The sequence below is a fragment of the Corvus hawaiiensis genome, chromosome 6 (assembly GCF_020740725.1).
Source record: "Corvus hawaiiensis isolate bCorHaw1 chromosome 6, bCorHaw1.pri.cur, whole genome shotgun sequence".
Lineage (NCBI taxonomy): Eukaryota > Metazoa > Chordata > Aves > Passeriformes > Corvidae > Corvus > Corvus hawaiiensis.
The window spans coordinates 46143625-46163864 of NC_063218.1; the positions used below are offsets into that span (position 1 = coordinate 46143625).

Consider the following 20240-nt stretch of genomic DNA (forward strand, 5'->3'; position numbering starts at 1 on the left):
TGGTTATTCCAAATACATATCAAATAGAGGACATTACATAATTACATCTTCAATCTTTTTTCCATTGTTAATAATAGCAACTCTTTTTTTTCTCAATAAATAAAAGTATGTGTGTTTTCATTTTACGTTTCTTTAAAGGGAAAAAATGGATCTACTAAAATTTGTAAAAATATAGTATATTTTGGGAAAAAATAATGGAAATATCATGAAACTTTTTGAAGTCTCTGTGTGTATTAACAGTCCTATAAACAATATCTCCCTAACAAGGATGAAAGCTGTCTGGAAAAATCTACAGGTATGGCCTATTGTCCAGTGACCGCAGAAGTCTTAGATTATGATCTCATGGTCTCTTTAGATTTAATCTGATCTTTTTCAGATTTTTTATTATTTTTTTACATTGAGTATGTTGGTCTCATTATATTTGTATATTTAGAAGATAGTGTCACAAACATCTCACAGTGTACCAGTGTCATGCCCTTTGGCACTGTGAAAATCAATGGTTGGACATGCATCTGTCCATCCTCTAGCTAAATCTGCTGGGAGATGATGGAGTGGTTTGAAATCTCGAATTTTCTAAGGTGGCAGGGGGGACTGACCCAGATCCTAAATCACACGCAGAAATGTGGCCAGTCCAATATAAGTTTCTCACAGAAGAACTTGTTGCTGGAAGCAGTCCTTCTGACCAGAAAAGGACAAGTCATCTGAGCAAAGCCACTCTTACATGAAAATGTTTGCAGCATCAGATTCATATAAACTGCATTTTTTGGAAGGCGTTGAATGTTATTTCAGGCTCTTGAGTCAGACATACCAGTCTCTCAGAGTGGCTATACTTAAAAACAAACATGAAGTTTAGACATTTTAAAAGCATATAGAATGATACAAACTGTTCCATGGAAACTTTTTATCAGCTTTACCTAGGCAGTAAAATACATGCCCATCAATTGGGAGCCACAAAGATAAACTTTCTAGGCCTGAGTTTTGGTGGCAAATTCTTTAGATTATGTTCCTGCCCTGGACCCTGCACATCAGGCACTTACATACAGTTGGTTCTTTTATAGACAAGAGCAATTGGATCCCTGCTATTTATAGAATGGTTGGTTCTTTCAATAGACAAGAGCAATCAGATCCCTGCTATTTATAGAATGGTTCTAAGCATGTGTGCCTGCTTGTTATAAGTCAGCAGCAAGTTTTTTCTTCTCTATGTGCTGCACATATTACATGGAAAGAATTACATGGCTGAAACACGAACAGCCAGAAAGTAGCCCTGCATGCAGTCCAGTATTTTCCCCAGCAGTCACGCACTTATTAGGAGATTCCGTGATCTCTGCCTCTGATTTAAAAAGTGGATCCACTCATCTGTGCTTATTCCTGTGCCTTGCACTTCAGATCACTGGAAGGAGTCATAAGGTATTTAGAACAAGTCAGTGCAAACACAGGCGGGGAATGACGCAGGTGTGATCCTGCCTGAGAACAGGAGGGTGGGTGAGCTCGTGTGTCCCCCTTGAGCTCTGCCTGTGAACTGTTCCATGCTTGGCGCATCACCAGCAGCGCTGGCAGGGAGGCTGGTAGTGAACCCAAAGCAACTATCAGAGGAAGCAATTCAACATGCCCAACACTGGGACACATCTGCCCACCCCAGCTCCATCACCCAGCGTCTCCAAAACCTTTCACTCCCTGGGTTAGTCATTTAGCAGTCAGATGAGCTGTTAAATCACTGTGCTTTCCACTCTGTTTCAGGTTCATCACAGGCTCAGGAGGGTGCATTGTTCTCCAACACAAAACGTTATCTAATTCCATCCCCTCCAAAAAACCCTTCACCTGCCTCTGCAATGGATGTTGCAACAAGACCCTGGAAAACAAGGAACCACAGAGGCCTAAAAATACCCACCCAAGAGGAGTACAGGCAGTGTACACAGCAATGCCAGTCAAAGGCTCATCAAGAGAATTCAGCCCAGCTTCTGGACAAAGAACCTGCTCTCCTGGGCCTGCACAGCCTGTCCGCTGCCTCTGGATCCCAAAGGCAGCACCAGCCTGTTGGCTGCAGCAGCCAGAAAAGGCCTGTTCTAGGACCAGCAGCTGTTGGGTCATCAAGGATCAGGTATGTGCACTGCAGTGTATCTGGGGAAAATGGAAAAGACTTCATGGCAGGAAAAAGCAGATTTCTCTGTTGTCTCTGGGGTCTCCTGCTTGTTCTGTAGAAAGAATTCAGTTTATTTGTACTGACATTTACCTTTGACTGTCTAAAGCTAAATGAAACATTTTCCCATGTTCCTTATAGCTTGAGTGCTGTAAATTTTGTATTTTCTTGAATAATAGCCCAGAAATTTGCTGTGTTCTTATTGCTCCATTCTCATGTTCCCCACCCAGAGCCAATGCTGTGTCTGTTGCAAAGATCTTGTGGCACTTGTTCAAGATCCTCCTCCAGCAAACCCCAGCACAAGTTCCTGACATCCCACTTGGGTTTTTTCCCTGACACAAGTTCATGTTAGAATGAGCTCTGGAAAATAAAGTAGGCATTAGAGAAGTGTCACATGCACCAAAACATGGTTATTTCTGAACCTGTTTGCTGTAAGTTTAGCATCATGTTGTTGCTTCTTTGAAGAAATACAACTGAGGGCTTGTGACATGACAGCTTGGGTTTGAAGCTGATGTAGTCACTTTGGAGTCAGCATAGGCAGAGAGCACGTGCCTTATGTGGGAAGCTTGTGTGCCTGGGCTTCTCCCAGGCCTGGCAGCTTTTGGTTCAGTTTTCAGAGCAGGTGAGGAGAATGCAGATATCTAAATCCAGAGTGCAGTCTCACCACAGAGTTTTTCTCTTTTCCTCAGGCCCCTCATGGATGAGAGCCCTTCTAAAGAGATCAACCACCAGCGTCCAGCTGCCCGCTCATCCACAAAAGCCTCCCAGAGGTTTAGGCCAATGAATTCTGCTTGGCCTCTGACTGCCAGATCCCTTCTGCAGTCATTGCCCAAAAAGTCCACTGCCACAAAAACATCCCAGAACAGAAGTCCTCAGTCCTAGAAGATATCCAGTTGCCAGCATGTGTTGGAGCCATGTACACAGTACAGCCATGAAGGATCAATGCTATCTTGCAGCTTCTTCTGCAAGCTAAACACAGAGCTGTGCAAATAGAGCAGTTCAAACAAATGACGTGATTTGCCTCAATTCAGAATACAGCTGGTCCAGAAATATTTTAAGAGCAACCACTGATCAACCAATGAGCTAATTAACCTCTTATTACAGAAAAATGTGGTTATTTTTGCAACCTTCACACACTAAAAAAGAATAAATCCTATCACACTTCCTCTCATCCACACCATGCCCATCTCTGTGAGTCAGGCAGGGACACTGAACAAAGCAGAGCATGGAGCCTGCTGTTTGTGGAGTGGGCTGGAGGTGACCTACCAGCAGGCATGCAATGTGTCTTTTGCAGTCCTGGATGTTTGACATGTGAGGGCCAAAACCAAGGGCTTGAGAGGAAGTGTTCTTTGTAGACCACGTTCTAAGGGAGGGTGGGTTGCTTGAGGAGGAGCCCAGGAAGGCTGGATGGTTTCAGAATTTATGCCCCCACAGGAGCTCACCCCATGCACAGGCAATGGAGGTTCTTGTAGGCTGTGGGCACGAATACTGAACAAGTGGCTTATCCCAATATTAACATGTTTGTTTGCTCCATAGCTACCTGGAGGGATTTGTCTCGCTTCCTCTGAGTAGAGATTGTGTTCCAGAATTTCTCCAGCAGAGCTGACTCTGTCACCAGGTGTCAGAGCATCCTTTGCATGTGCCTTCCACCTCCATCTCACTTCTAGCTTTTTCTGATCAAATAGACTTTCCAACTTTTATAATTGGATAATTTTAAGTGATGATGCTGCAAAGCAGGGAAGTAAGGGAATAATCTCTTGTTTTTTCAATAGGGCATTTGCTTTATGTTCGGGTGAGATTCACATCATCTGTTTTAGTGACTGCAGTCTGTGAGAGGCTGTTCCAAATGACTGTGCCTTACAACTTAATTAATGTTGCAGTCTGAAACCAAGCATCATCACATTTTTTCCAGTTTATATTACTATGTTAGATTATATTTTTAAATCAGTTTATAAAACAGTTATTACATGATGAGTTAATGAATTTGTTTGTTTCCTTTCTGCTGGCCATCTTAACTTAGAGAAGCAGAATAATAGACAAAGAAATAAAACATCTTTTTGTCACAGTGCTCCTTGCACTGGAGTCTGGAGCTTGAAGCAAGTTTGCCCAGTTTTGTTGTATCCTAGCAGAAACCATCCATCAAAAATCATTTAAAACTGTGTGGTATGTGATTCTATGTGATATTATGGATGCAGGCAGGATTTCACCTAGCAACAGTGCCTGTGTCCTTCAACAGGCTCCTAAATTTGACTTTTTGCCAGTGTCACTGACCATACCATCACAAAAAAAAAAAAAAAAGAAAGCTAGGCTTGTAAAAGAAAGAAGACACTGACCGCAGTGACTCTTCTCTATATCCAGGGTTGTACCAGGGGGTGGTGGGTAGGACTGTCTTCTCCAGATATTCAGACCCTCCTTCTCAATTGACATCTTTCATTTCAAAGGGGTGGAGGGGGAAAAAAGGATCAGTGGGTGTGTAAACTGGGCCTTGACATGAGCATCTGCAGAGACAAACTCTGGGTACAGATCTGGAAAGTCTCATCTTGCAGCAAACTCCACTTGGCTCTGTATGTGCACAGAGCAAGAAGCTTCTCTGAGCTGGCAGAGAGGATGAGGAGAAATGGTCAGACAAACAGTTCTGCCCTTGCGTGTGGGAAATCAGTGCCATTTAACTCCGGGTTTCCTGTTATACCTTCCCATCAGGCCCTCCAGTGATAACTCTCAGGGGTGCAGACCACGTGTGACTGTCAGAACAGCCACCTGCCCCTCACTGATCAGCTCTGCCCCACTGGTGGCCTAACCAAGGTCAAATGCTGCATAGTGGTGTGGTGTGTTCAAAGGGCCAGGAGGAGATGTCCAGTCTACCTTTTGATCACCACATCAGCTGGTGGCCCATCACCCCCTCAGGTGTGTATTGGTAGGGATGGATGTGTAAGACAGGCTGGATGCCATCTGCTCCTGTTTGTGGGGATTTGGTGTCCAGAACTGAGTGGCCAGGGTGTTGTGAATGGAGCAGCAGGGAGGCTTGCTAAGAGAGCAAGTTTGTGATCACAGCCCAGTTTGATGGGGAAAAAGGGCTGGTAGCCTACTCTCTTCTCTCTGCCAGTAGCAGGTGCACCTCAGGGTTTCCCAGGGCTGCCATGCTGTTTTCTATTGCAGTTTCCAGGACAAGGAAAATAAACAGGGTCATTGCTGTCTGCACAGCTATAACAGACCCATAGGGAAAATCATTGCCCTGGCTTAGCCTCTGCTTGTCCATCTTTCACCTTTTTCATCTAGAAAATGGAAAAGGCAGTCAGGTCTTTAACAGGCTAATTAGGAAATGTAAGGCATGATGGGCTGTTTGTGAATTCAGTTCTCTTGGCCCAAAAGGGAAATATGTGGGGAGTTACATTTGTGGGGATTTTGCCACTGTTTCCTCTGTTAAAATAACACATTAGTCCCTTGAGTATAGACAAAGTCCTTTAATGAATAAGCTTATTCCCATCCCTGCCTTTGCAGACTCTTAATATTTTGTCTCAGTAGGATCCTTGCTTCCAGTTGGATGTGACCAGTTTGAGATGTACATTACCAGAGTCCATCCCCTCGTTCCTGTAATGGGCCAGGAGCTGTTGATGCCTTTAAGTATCTCACTGCCTTAATGGGATTTGCTGCTGGCTGCCAAATTGATATCTAGTGTGTAAGCTGGAGAGAAGGGCGAGAACTGCTCCCCTCACCTATTAATAAATCAGCACTGCAGGGAAGAGTTTTCTACCGGAAGCCAAGTCTCACCAGTACACGCTGCTAAGGGAGGGGGTGGTTAGCTGGGAACAGCTGCCCTGGAGGGAGCTGGGCTCAGAGCAAAGGGATTTGGCCCAAAGTGACAGTGCTGCAGCATTAGCAGAAGAGTGATCCATCCAGGAGGCCTCTCAGCATCACTCAGCTAGTGTCCCACGAACAGCCCAGCTGGAGTGGCTGGCGGTGCCCTGCACACTGAAAGGCTCCACTCAGCTGGAACTTTAAAAAAAACATGGGAGAAAGAAGTAGGGAGTTGTGTGCCAGCCAGTTATTTCAGTGACTAAGAATCATCCCTCCCCCTGCAGGGGAGCATGTCTGCGACAGCATCCCACCCAGACAAATGGGCCCTGGCAAGCAAAGGTGGCTCCTGCTCAGACCTGGATTGGGTTCTGCACCTCCCAGCTCTGCAGAGCCCAGTCCATTGTGGACACATTAGCATCCCATTTGGGAACAGGCCAAAGGGGATGCTCTCCCTGTCCAGTCCCCATGGCAGCTGTGTGCACAGCCCACCTGCACAGGGCTCATGGCTGTTGTGCTCAGTGCCAAGGCCATTACTCTCACTGAAAGCCTGGGATTGCTTTGCATTTGGAACAAATTAATCTTCGTTAGAGGATGAAGAGAAGATATTTTCTTTGGCTGTCAAGGACGAGTAAGCCCAGGAGATGTTCAGGAAGGAAAATCTCATACATGTTCCCTCTTCAAACACACACAAGTGACAGGTCAACTCAGGATCATTCCCTACATGGTTCCTTGGCTTGTTCAGAGCCTGACAGGCTTGGGCTCCTTGCCATGGGCACTATCTGCACCCATAGTAGAACACAGGTACTTCTGGGGTATGATGAGTCAGATGGCTCATGCTCCAGTAGTGCCAGTTTCTCCACTGATAAAATAGGGTTTGTGATGGCTTAGATGTCTGCTTGGTACCATCTGATGCCAGGTGAGATGAATCCTGCCCTGCAATGGCTTTCTCATTACACCAGAGAATCCTGGCCATGTTTTTATTATATCTTGCTCCTCTAAAATCCCCAGGAGATACTGGAAATGTCCTGGCTGAGACAAAGGATCAGCCTTGGAGACAGCGCGTGGGCACTGGGGCAGCACTCCTCAGTGCTCGTGGCTCTCTGAGCCGTCTGGGAAGCTTCTGGACCTTCCAGAGAGGCACAGGCAGGTAGGGCAGGACGGCAGCAGGACTGCAAGGAGGGTTTGTCCTGGACTGAATTCAAGGTGCCAGAGCAGACCCTGAGCTGGGGGAGAGCTGGCCTGGTGCAGGTGCATCTGGGAGGGCAGATCTGCTGCTCCATCCCCAGAAGAGGGGGGATGTCTCTCCTCAAAGAGGAAGATTATAGCTGGACTTTTGGAAACCAGTTCAGCCAGCTGGGAGGTGACCCAGGTGATGGAGATCCTACCCTGGAGGTCTCTTGCTGTCACCAGAAATAAAACAACCTTTCAGTGACAGCCTTGATCCAGCCTTAGGGGCAGTAATTTCTGATCTCTGCCCCGGTTTCCTACAGCCCAAGGACAAATCTTGTGATCTCGGAGGAGGTGTAGCATGGTCTTACAGAGGCAGCAAGTGCAGGAGCACGTTCTGACCCATCCCTCAAACGAGGCGTCCTCTCCACACTGCCATCAGAAGCCTCGTGTCTGCGCATCCCCGGCTGGAGTTCAGAGTGATCGTGCTAAAACTAGGTAGTAACTGAGATAATTTTTTAAGCTGCCAGGAGACGACGGCCTTGCAGCAGGATCCTCCTGCATGGCACAGCGTAAACCAGAGAAAGAAAACGTCGGGTTACTGGGTGGAGAGTTGCAGTATCGTTTATAGATGTAAAACCTGTGCCTGAGGAATAGAGTGCGTGCAAGTGCAACCAGGCAAGCGCCGATTCTACTGGGTTTGAAGAGCAAGAGGAATGCCTCGGAATGGACGCTAGAGGGAAGAAGAGAGTGTCACAAGTGCAACTTTCAAAAGCTAAAAGACTCGGAAACCAAACTCAAGCAGCTCCAGGGCGTTCAGGAGGAGTTTGGCACTCAGTGGGCTCAACATTTTCTTTTTACCTATCCAGCATCCGGTGTGCTGACCTCCTATGGTGCCCCAAATGCACGGAGCTGGTAGTGGCTTGCTGTATCACACACCACTTTGAGGTTTATGGAAATACTTTCTTAGGAAACCTGCAATGCCCACGAAGAGTAATGGAGAACATCCCAGACCCACCTTGGCACAGGAAAGCTGAGGTGCTTTTGGGGTGTTATAGGACATGTCCGTATGATAATGCTGTGTGCAACCCCAACATGTCTCAAAGATATGATCTTTGTCACAGCTTAGAGCTACAAGCTGCAAACAGGCTCAAAACCATGCATGGCTTGTGTTCCAGCTTCTCCTCCCTTGGTGACCAGGGCCCTGCCATCTCTGGAACCCAGCAGAGCAGGCAGAGCTTCCTCAGGGACTGTGCTCCCCAGTGCCACTGGGCAAGTCCCTGCTTTCCAGTCTGAAACCAACCCCCTCCCAGCCTGGCTGTGTGAAAGCTCTCTGCCACTTCTCTCCCCTTTATCCCCACCCTTGTCTCTTCTGCCCTTCCCCTGCCCTGCTCCTGGTTCTCACCCAGCTCAGCCACCACCTGCAAGCAATTGCTGGCACCCTGGTGCCTCCCTGGCAGGGCCTCTCTGGAGGAGCGGTGTGAGGTAGACATGGTTTGCATTTGTTACTTTTATTCTCCCTTCCGTGGCTCCATCTGCAGGGACCTTGGCCCTCTTCCTGATGTCCAGACAACACTGGGAGACCCTGGCAGGTCACAAAGGCCAGTCCCAAGGCCTCAACATCTGCCACTACCCAGCCCGTGTAATTTCTGTCCCAGCCCTTTCCCCATGTGGAAGCTGGCAAAAATCAACACCCACATTCTTTCCGCTGCTCTGTGGGCAGGGTCAGACCCTTCTTCCCCAACAGAGAGCACCAGCTCAGTCCCTTGATCCCTGGGCCACTTTGCTGCTGCAGGCTCCCGTGACCTGCATCATCCACACCCCTGGGTACACCTAGAGCTATGACAGGGACCTGAAGGTGAGTACCACAGCACCTGCTTTCTCCTCTCCAGCCCAAACACATCAGCCCTGGCCGTGCTGCCTCCTGGTTGTGCCCTGGGCCAATCAAGGCTGCCCGGACCGGGGCTGTGCTGGGCATGTGCTGACTGAGGATACAGGCAAGCGTGGCTGCACTGTCTGCAACGTAAAGGAGACACAGAGATGTCAGGTTCAGGGGAGAAAGAAGAGGTGAAACTGCCATGGGACGTAGTGGTAGAAGCTTTTGGGAGGTCTGTCCCAGGAGGAAGGCACTCAGCAAGCAGAGGAGGAAACTCCAGTGGGCAGCACAGGGGAGATGGACACACCAGCAGCAAAGGTCAGGTTGGGAGCACCAGCAGTCCTGTCACAGGAGGACAAGCTGGTTCTGCTGGATCAGAGGTGGAGGTAGTAACCAGGCAGGGGTGATAGATCCTCCTCTGGCCCCTCGAGGGTGGAGGGGTTAGAGCTGATCGTGGTGTGCCCAGAACACCCAAATGACTGCTATGTCTTGCCAAGGCAAGCACCTTCCAGGGTCTGGGTATGGACCTGTCAGCCCTTACTAGAAAAATGCTGCACACCAGGAACAACAGTCAGGATCAGGACAGGTCATCTTGTCCGGGAGAAGGGGATTTCCTGGGATTAGTCACCAAATCTTCTCTTTTCAGAAGCTCAGTCCCAAAAGCTGCTAGGATCCTCCAAGGAATGTCTCCTGCTACCTCCCCAGGTGGGGCTTCACAATGATAGCAAGGAACTAAAAATATTTAGAGGTCTCGTTGGGTCAAAGCAACAAATACTTCTTTCCCCTGGATGATCACTAACAAAATGAATTTTTAAATAGGGAGAAAAAACCCTCAAAGCCTCTATTTTCCCTGATTTCTCCTGTCCCTTTTATCTAGTGTCATTTTGGTGGTTTTAAAGAAGAAAAAGAGAGGTATTACTTTTCCCTTTCAACTGCTATTGCCCAATCCTGAATTTTTTTTTTTATTATTATGAAAACAGTCCTGGGGAAGCAGGAGTCCAGACACAAACCTATGGATGAGATTAGTGGCATGTAAAAACAAATGAGAGGCCCTTGCTGCTGTGGGAAAAGCAATTACCTTAAGATCAAGCAAGTGATGTACACAAGAAGGGACAGAGATGGAAGGGGCTGCCATGTCATGCTGGCATTTAGGAAGGTGGCCAAAAATGCAAGAGGGAGACTGTGTGTGTGCACCTGTGTGTGTGTGTGCGTGTGTGTGTGTCTGCTCCCTGCCAGGTGCTAAGCCCTGGCAGGGATGGCTCTGGCATCACTGTCACACTGCCCTGAGACAAGAGCAGAGGGCATGGGAGGTCGAATGAGAGCTGCAGGGTTGGTTTGGGATGCAGGAGTGTTGCAGGCAGAATGGAAGTTTCAGACAAGGTCTGTCATGGAGACCCTCCCATTGTGTCACAAGGGTGAGAAAGGACCCCCTTGGTTTCTAAACTCCTTCTCAGAGAGGAATCTAGATCCAATCCTAGTCCCAGACTTGGTCAATGGTTTATGTCTAAAGAATTATATAGGTGTAGTTGAGCCTGTATATAGTTTTGTGCTACAGAATTAAGGATGGCTAATCAAATATATTTATGTGGATGAAATAAATTATTTATTTCAATTGATGATGATAATGATTAGACTAAAAAAACTTTAATCAGAATTGTTTACTACATAATACAGATAGTTTTAACTACTAGTATAGTGCACCACTTTTCATGAATATTGAAACAATTATATTAAAGTTGGCAAAATAATTTAGTAAAGATTGATGCTACTCACCCATATCAATGACCATGGGCAGATCTCTTTTGCTCAGACTTGAGGCATCCCCACTCAAGAGAGGAATCTCCACACAGACCCAAGAAGGGGGGTGTTAGAGGACCCTGCCATTAAAAAGTGGGACTGGGTTTTTACAGTATGAAGTGATTGACTGTCAAACGTATGTTTGTAGGCCATGTGTGTCAGCCCTGCAGCCTTCAGCTCAGCACCATTAGATAAGTCATCAGCACTAGCACTTGTTGGTTTCTTTATCAGGGGCTTTGTCTGCCACCTCCTCACCAGTGCCAGTTTCTGTCAGGAAACATTGTTTTTCACATCCTCAGAATGTTTAACTTTGGGCTTGATGAGTCAGCCTCCTCTCAGCATTCTTCAGCACCAAAAGCAGCCTGACCCCTCCTACTCCATTTGCCACTGATAACTTGATAACTTCTGCAAATAGGGTAAAGTCTGAGCTGTTTTATCCCCACCTAGGCAGAGCATCCTGCTACAAGGAGGGCTTAGCCCCCAAGACCCTGATGGGGTCTCTAGCTCAGCCACTGCCAATCCAGAGCCAGTGTGGAGATAGTAAAGAACTGCAAACACACTCCTCCTCCATTTGCAGCTCTTGGCAGGCTTTTTGTCTCCTCCTGGATGCTTGAGCCAGCACAGTCTCCCAAGGAGTCTCTGGCTCAAAGACTGTGAGAATCCTTTCATTCTAGATCATAGAATGGTTTGTATTGGAAGGGACTTTAAGGATCACCTAGTTCCAGCCCCATGCCGTGAGCAGGGATGCCCCAAGCTGTGTCCTAGCCCAAGGCACATTCCCTATCTGCCCTGTCACAGCCCTTCCCTGCTTTGGGTCACTGCTGACAGAGGACACGAGGCCCAAGCAGCTCTGCAAATCTCAGCATTGCTGCTTTCCTCTCTTCTGAGGTGTCAGTGTAGTGGGGAGCTTCAGTTGTGTCGTGGGGTCACCCCACACATCAGCAGTCAAGCAGCATTTCAGCCTCATGAGGAAGGCAGCAGAAGTCCTTTTCTGCCACCCATGGAGACGTCACCCAGGCAAGTCCTTGAGCAGCAACACGGGTGCATGGGGTGGGGTCAGCCCTCCTGGAAGGGCCGGTGGTTTATAAAGCATCATCTGGTGCAAATTGGTGTTGCCTCCCTGATTTTCACCCAGACTATCATATATGTGCTAGCTGCAGAGCTGGTCCTTCAATCTCCAAGCACAGTGCCTGTCTTGGCAAGGATCCTGGGGGGCTGGCAGGGTTTGGCTGGTTTATTTAATGGGTGCTGGGGCTGTTGTCTGCCACATGCGATTCATTCCTATTCTGGATCACAGAGTTTGAACCATCTCCTGTTTCCAATGCTTCTGGCACAGCTTTGTTTGCAGTAGCATTGCCATTCAGCAGCTGCCTGTGCTGCGTGTCCAGGTGGGCTACCAGAGCTTCAGGGCATCTCCCGGGCTCCCATGAGACCTGCAGGTGCTCAGCACCCATCTATATCTGTGTCCTGCTGACCTCTGGGTGGCACTGCTCCAAGCTCGCGGCTTAAGTCTGGGAGTGGTGTGCTTTGGTCCTGACATATCAGCCCAGTGTGTCCAGGGTTCCCTGTCTCCTGCTCAGACATATATTGGTGCTTCTCACTGGAGCCACAAGCTTTTCACAATAGGATCAAGTTGGCTTGGGATGAGAGATCCAGGGATGAGCTAGAGTTCACTTAGGTGAGCAGATAGGTGCCAATTCATCTGCTCTGAGGGAATTCATGGTGCTGCCAGGGAGAAGGCAGCAGTAGACAAATAAATATACCTGAAAAGTAGGAGAGAGGTGAGTATAAGAGAGTATAAAAATCTCTCTGTCAGAGTACATTCTAACCCCTTAACCCTTTGTCCCTGGTCCTGCATCATCTCCAACTGTAGGCAGTAGCAAATGCCCAGGTAACAAGTAACATCTCTTCCTCATCTTGCCTCACCTCTGTGGCTACATGCCTGTTGCAGGATAAGCAAACATCAAAATGGGCCCAAAATGCTCTCTGGCTCTCAGGAAAATCTGTAGCTCAGTAGCTGTAAATTTCATCAGCGAACTTAAATCTTTGCATTTAATACACAGCAGATATGGTTAGATTTTTCTCCATTAAGGCTCCCAGGCTTTTTCCAGGGATGTGGGCAGTGGTAGCATTCCCTTGACACTCCTTGTCCCCACACTGGGATGCAGCTGGTGCAACTGCCAATGGCTTCACATTTCCAAGGACTTATTGCCATTTTTCTTTCTAATATTGAAAGCCCAGAATAACAACTGCTACGAGGGGATACAGTGTTTGTTTTCCAAGTGGAGTAAGAGAGACTGTCACTGCTACTCATTCACAGACTGTTATCCGAATTTCCCCACTCTGTCTCGTGCTGCTGCATGTGACCTCTTCCCTGTCCCATGTTTTTCCAGGAGCAGGCTCTCCCAGGCAGGGCTTGTCCCTGAGGCTTTTCCCTTTGGTTTACAGGGGCACTTTGTGCTCTAGCATTGTCACTTGCTGCCCATGGCCCTGCATCCTTCAAATTACAGAGCAAGCAGTAGGACCTGTGCATGGAGAAGGGACGGGGGGAGCATGCCAGGCTCCATCCTTCTGTGACACCCTGGCCACTGTTATCCTGTCCCCAGCATATCCATGCTCCTGAGTGGCCAGTGGGCACCCTGGGAGATGGGTGAGCCCGTGATGCTGCAGGTGCAAATATTTGCACTCAAATTCCTGCCAGGCCTGTGGAGAGGAAGAGCTGTCCCCCGATCCCCTTGCCCACCTGGTGGGGACCCTCCGCAGGGCCGAGTGTCCCTCTTCCCGCTGCTGAGCCCTGTGGCAGCCCGCCTTTTCCTTATTTGTTTTCCTCCCTTTGAGAGCTATTCTTTCCCTCCCATATGCTGTAATAATTACAAGTGATAACTTAACAGCTGCTCTGCTATTCCGGGCTCAGCAGAGCCACGCGCCTCCACCTTCCCTCCCTCCCACAGCTCTGGGTCAACATCTTGGCTCCAGCAATCAGGGATTCCTGCAATTTTTGCCACTCAGGAGGATCTGGACTCTTTTCCCCTCCATTGCCATCTGTCTCCCACCCGCCCGCCCCAGTATCATGAAGGGGGATGGGACTGCGACATCCATCTGTTGCCATGGAGAAAGCTGAGCCAGCGAAGGGACGCACCCTGCATCCTGGGTGAAGGCCAGCGGAGAGGGGGTGAAAGGGATTTTCTTGTGTATTTGTTTTATTATCATGTGTCTGTTGTCACTCATGGGGTCTGCTGCAGGTGACAACCACCACCCTTGGTCACAATAAACCTTAGAAACCCCCTAAGCCCTCTTACTGGAGAAGGTGGTGGTCTTAGGCCTGGTGTGGCAGATGCCACCATCACATACGGTGGACCAAGTCCACATTGCTAAAATGAACCATTTGCCATCCTTCCTCCTGTGCAAGAGTGGTGGTGGCTCCCAAGGAGATGATAGACCCCCAACAGCAGCCCTGGGGCCCAGGGCAGCACCCAGGCTTCCCATTTTGGATGTGAAAGGGTTTTTTTCTCCTTTTACAAGAGATTTTTGCCTGCAGTTTATCCAAGTGCTGAAAGCTCAGCACAAAAATATGTCAGGGTGAGATGTTTCTGCCTGCTCCCCACAAAGGAAATGCTCCATCCCTGAGCATTCCAGTCCTTCCCCGGTCAGCAAGGCTACCAAGGCCCAAAGTGCCTCTCCAGCACAGATGAAGATTCCCAGAAATCTGTCAAGACAGCCTGATCCCTGTCAATGATAGCGAGAGACAAGAGAGTCTGTGCCCAGTGGTCTCATCCAGCCTACAAAAGGCTGCATTCTGCTTCCCAAGCACTGGAAACCCAACACCCGCCTGCTTGCTCCCGTGCAGTCCTATACTGGTCACTTCCCATATTCCAAAGGCAGCAGTCCCAGCACCTCTGGTGGCAGCAGGCTCGAAACTGTGGTAAAGCCCCACAGCAACGTGAGGCAAGTGTCTGCAGCACAGCCAGCACCTGAATTCATTTTTGGCACACTGCAGTGCAGGCAGGGTGCCTTTGCTTCCTCCCTTGTGTCTGCTAGGCTTTACTGACAATAGTAAATGCTGGGAATTAAAGACAGGATTTTACCTAAGGATGGGATTTGCCAGAGCCATCAGCCCGCAGTGGTCTTGGCTCTTCTCACCCTGCACAAACATGTCATCTGCACATCTGATACATATCACACCAGGTGGCCTCTTCCCCTGCCAGCTGTCCTTCAAAGCAATAGAGCCCACAGGATGCCTAGGGCAAGTCTTTCTAAGGGGCAGTGGTGGATAATCTTCCCTGTGGTCCTCCCAAAGTTGTAAGTGGGAATGCAAATTGGGGGTGTGCAAGAAGGTGGGCCTTCCCAGGAATTTCACTTCCCAGGGTGGGAATTCTGCTGCTGGCACCACTTCAAACAATGGTGGGCCAGGGTCCATGGATGGGGTTTTTGTGCACGCAGACACTTTTCACACAGCAGGGTGACCATGAAAATTGTATCCCTTGGCTTTTGGGTCACCAGCTGCAATGCTTGGCCTTGAACTGTGCTCCACCCAGAGGGCCTTTGGAAGAGGTGACATGGTGCTTATCTGAGCTGGCTTTGATGATTGGCAGCTGTGCAGGACTACCAAGCATAGGCTTCAGTGCTGGCACTGGTGGCACTGGGACACGCTGGAGGAAACCTCACCAGGAGAAGCAACACGTGCCTCGCTTGCACCTCCCACGTAGGAGTAGGCAGCCCCAGGAAGAGGCGGCTTGGAAAGCCTGTGCCATCTCGTATGGGAAAGCTGGCAGTTCCATCTGGCTCTGCTTCGCAGGAGCTCTCCCAGGAGCTGCCGAGGGTGGCCAGAGCGGGGCCTGTGGGTGGTGTGCCAGGAGCAGGAGAGGAGGAGGAGAATGAGAAGAAGGAGGCGTGGGTGGGATACATGTGCCCCACACTGCCAAGTTTCCCTTGCAGGATGTTAATCCTTTGTTAAAGCAGCTGCTCTGGCCCAGGAGAAGGGTGGTGGGTTTAGGGGCTTGTGTCTGGTGTGATGCTGGTGCTCAGGTGCAGGGGAGGGCCTACTGCACAGTGACCCCACAGTGACCTGGGGATATGTCCGGCTTTGTGTGCAGGAGCTTCAGCCCACAAGTGCTCGAAGCCACCACGTGCATTTGCCGCATGGCAAAGTCTCTTTGCAGCTCTGCTCATTTTCACGGGTCTCGCACCTTGCTTTTACTCTCCCAAAAGGCAGTGATTTTTCGCTTGAAGCTAGCAATGTGTAAGAGAGTTCTCATTGAAACAGGGCAGCCAGGGTATTTGTTAGGATAAAAACACATGGGGTTAGCACTCTGTTCTTCACATCTCTGAGCCCAGGCTATTGCACAGCAAAATTACAGTCCTTATCTGCACCCAAGTTTTGCAGCAGTGTAACTGCAGCCATTTGGTTTTTGGTTTCTTCATTTCAATCTTTTTGATCATGTGCCACGATTAATCTGATCTCTACGAGGCGGGATGAGTAGGAGTCAGAAGAAAAATTGTAATCGTCTGTGCCTTTGGCATGCGGGAACAGAATAATTTTGTAGTCTCGTCTCCACGCTGGTAGCTCTAGGAAAAGTCTCCTTCCCTTCATCAGCTAGCAACACTATTCAAGGCTGAGGGACACTGATCTAAATGGAAATATTCAGAGCTGGGTACCATCGCTGTTCCTTGTTCCTTCATTTTTGCAGGCTGCAGCATCTCCGTGATACAAACCACATGGTCAGTGAGTGAAATCCAGCTGGCAACAATGAGCTCCAAACACAAAGATAAGTTCATGATAAGCTCCTTGCTGTTGTTTGCTCTCACCTGCCTTGTCATGATACCAGGCAGCTAATCCCCTGTGTTGTTTCCTCGCCTGAGTCAAACGAAACATGCGGTTTTGTTGGGCTGGGAGGAAAGGAGCAAGGGGAAAGGGCATGGGGAGGTGACATCATGCTGCCCAGCCCTGTCCTGGCTCTCCTGACAGTTTTTCCTTGCCAGTTCCCACCAGTGCAGCACCAGCACTGTTTTTGCTATCCTGACAGCTACACAGAGGTGTTTTCCCCCTTCTAGCCCAGAGCACCCTTGCCCCCAGTGCAGAGCATTGCTTTCATTCTGCCTGCACCAACCCTGGTGTCCATCGCAGCCCATTCTGTTTTGAAAGCCCTCCCTTTCCTTGGTAAAACAATCCAAATTCCTTTAGCAGCACTTCTCACTGTTTCAGTCCCTACCTGACTGCGTAGCTCTCTTTGAGCATTGCTTACTTCTACTGAAAAGCATTACCAGCACAGAGCGTCTAAGGGACCTGTTTTAAACTGTCCAACAAAGCATTATTAACCCATATCACAGACTATGATCAAAAACATCTTTTCTATGGAAATTCTTCTTCTTGTCCAACTGACTATTCCAGAAAAAACAACTCTCTCTGTCCTCCATTTGTCCAAATAATTATCCCATGTCATGTCAACCGCACTTCTGTTCAATTTTGTTTTGCATTGGGTTTTTTTCCCTCCCCACACACCCTTAGGAAGTGAGCGATTCCTAAGCTCCATCAGAGATCAGCAGGTGGTGGGGAGGTGGGAAGAGGCTGAGACTGGAGGATAGAGAGCCTAAAAGGTCTGTTTTTCTGCTCAAGTGCTCATGCTTCTGTCCACAGCACCAGGTTTAAAGAAATGGCCTGGATGTGTTACCACTGTCCCCAAGTCCCCTCACAGACCCTGAGGTCTTCTTGGCTGCCCAAAGAAGAGGGAAACTCTCAGGTGCTTCTCTTCTGGTGTAATTATGACAGGCAATTTAAAATCAGCCAAGAGCTGTATTTGACAGTCTTATTTGGAACATAATGGACTAATGATCCCTTCAATTTAATTAAGGATTTTTTCAAAGAATTACAAATTAACCTGAATTAAGATGAGAGTGTATACAGCAAGACTTAATGTAGTTCCACTAATTTAGATTGCTGGATAAATTATTTTGGATTAATTTTCCAAGAGGACATGTGACATTTTTATTGGTATAAAAACTAATCAGAAATGTAGCAGGTGTTTTGAAAGTGAAATAGTTTTGCCTTTTAAGGGGTGCAACTCTTGATAACACATCTTTTGAGAATCTGTACTGGTACCTCCTTCCCAGGCAAGAAAAAGCTATGGCAATGTAAAGGATCATGCTTGCATTTTACAGGTGTGTGTCTGCAAATATATATGTGTGTGTGTGTCTGTGCCTGTGTCTATGTGAAGAAACAATGACTGGGAAATTTGTTCCACTTTGATTACTCCAACAGCTTTAAATCAGTGTAACATCTGAATGGTAGCAAGGCTTGAAGCAGTGGCCAGAAGGTGATGACAGAAGCATCTGTGGTGGTTTATGACATGTTTATCCTCCTGTTCCTTCCCCTCTTCCTCCTCTCCCAGCTGCTCAGTACTCTCTGACTGCTCAGGATTGATGTATCCATAGCAGAGGCAGCGGGAAGCATTGGGAAACCTCTTCTCATCCCCATAGCACACTTGACTGGGTGTAGCTTGGACAGCCATTGTTCTGAAGTTTCCTCACTGCCCAGCTGGATCCCTTCAGGAAAACCCCCCCAAGTCACTTCTCTTTGCAGGAGAAACTGCCCTGGATCCCCCCATCCAGTGCAGCTGTTGGAACACTGCTTCAAAAGGTGTGTAGTAATTGAGTCATCAAACTCTGCCTTGCAAAAAGATCCTTAAGGTACCATGTTTTGCTCTACTGTCCTTAATGCCATTGATGAGAATGGGTGGTTTTGGGAGCAGGCCAGGGCAGCCTCTGGCCCTCTGCACAGGAGGATGGGGGGAAACAAGCCACTTGTGGTGTTTGAGTTGTGGTACCACCCGGGTGATCAAACAGAAACCACCACTCCTTTGGGAATGTCACTATCTTGGCACACACCAGAGGGTGATGAGGGGAGGGCAAAGACCTTTGCTTTGGAGAAGAGACGCCAGAGCGCAGACCTCAGTTACACTTCTGCAATACAAGGAAATCCAAGGGTGGCTGAGTCAGGCTGTGAACAACACACCTGGCATCTCCCAGGAGATCAGCTGCAGAGTCAGGAGCTGAAGCCTGCTTTTCTGCACACAGCTCAGGTGCCTGCAGACACTTGCAGGTGCGTAGGAGTGAGCTCGTCCTGGGAAAGGGAGACCAGTGGACTTCAGATGGGAGAACAGCCATGGCTTGCCATTGCTCCCAAATCCTGATGCTCATGGAAAAGCAGCATCCCATCTGGCTTTCAAACCCAGGGCAGCTCCTCTGCAAGAAAGGGAGACAGGGAAGAAATGAGAACTGTCTTTTTAAAAATGTTTGCTTTAGGTAACCCTCCCACCTCGGGGTCTCAGAACTGAAAGGCAGGAAGAAAGGGCTTGTTGACCTGATGTTAACCTTCAGCTGTCAGCCATTCAGCTCCATGATCCTCACATGCCGCTGCTTAATCCAGGAGGAAAAAAAGCACAAAGCCTGCCCAGAGCTTCTGCCATCTCATTAACATTTGGCTTAGGCAAGATTTCTATCCTGCACAGGGAGTGCAGTGGCTCCAGTTCAAACAGCTCTCCTCTGCTGTGCCCTTCCCAGGATGTCCAGGGACAGGGGTTTGCCACAGCTTCTGCAGTGCTGTGCTTTGGGGCTGGGGTCCTTGAGCTGGCAAAATATAATTCAAGCAGGGACACCGGCATTTTTTGGCTTCATGAGAACTTGCAAAGACCTCTCTGAGGTTGCAAGGTCCTCTGTGTGCCAGGATGAGGTGGTTCCCAATAGGCACAAGATACAGACCTAACATGGGTTTGGCTGGTGCCTGGCAGCTCTTATTGGGGTTGGTGATCCCACAAGGCCATAAAAGCCAGGCTGCAGTTTCTGGTTTGACATTGCATCCCACATGCACATCATGTGTACTCTGAGGAAGGTCGTAGGGATGGCTGAGGAAGAAATAATGTGAGAGGGACAAGGAGCACATGGGCATCTTGACCTACAGCCAGCCATCTACTGCCCCCAGGCCCTTGCAGCCTTCACTTGATTAAACATGAAAGCTCTGTGGTTGCCTGAGCTGGCAAATATGGTTCAGTACACCTGAAGCTGGCAGGGATACCTGCTGCCCTGGGGTTGGCATGGGGCTGGCAAAGGTTTCCTCTTCCCATCTGGGAGCTGGCAAGACTGTGTTCCCATCTGACAAGGGGGTGGGAGGAGGAAGGTGGGTGGCTTTGTGCCGCCTGATGTGAGCAGTGTGCTTTTGGTGGTGGAGGAACACGGCTGTGGCCATGGACTGAGTGGGATCACATGAGCTTGGAGATGGAGCTTGAACCGTGTGAGAGATGGATGATCCTCTGAAGGCATGGTGGGATTCTTCAGTGGGAGGACCTCTGTGTCTAAGTATAGTAAGTCACACTTTAGAAATAAGTTGGTTGAGGCTGTGGCTGAGTTTCTTTGATGTAGGCTGAGGACACACACTACAGGGAGAAATCACTCAGTGTTCTGCTTTCCTGTTGATAA

At 48.7% G+C, this 20240-nt stretch overlaps 1 protein-coding gene across 10 annotated transcripts in view; it reads left to right on the top strand.

The window, feature by feature from the left end:
* The window catches only part of LRRC56 (leucine rich repeat containing 56), an 83165-nt gene that overhangs the window by 56012 nt on the left and 6913 nt on the right, over positions 1-20240 (top strand). For 8 of the 10 annotated variants that reach the window (XM_048307175.1, XM_048307172.1, XM_048307176.1 and 5 more), the window contains 2 exons: positions 1738-2098; positions 2827-4226. In XM_048307175.1, coding sequence (XP_048163132.1) covers positions 1738-2098; positions 2827-3019 — 554 coding nt within the window. In that variant the 3' untranslated portion in view covers positions 3020-4226. Of the gene's footprint in view, positions 1-1737; positions 2099-2826; positions 4227-16459; positions 18406-20240 lie in introns of those variants that run through there. The other 2 variants (XR_007204306.1, XR_007204305.1) reach the window with 1 other exon arrangement.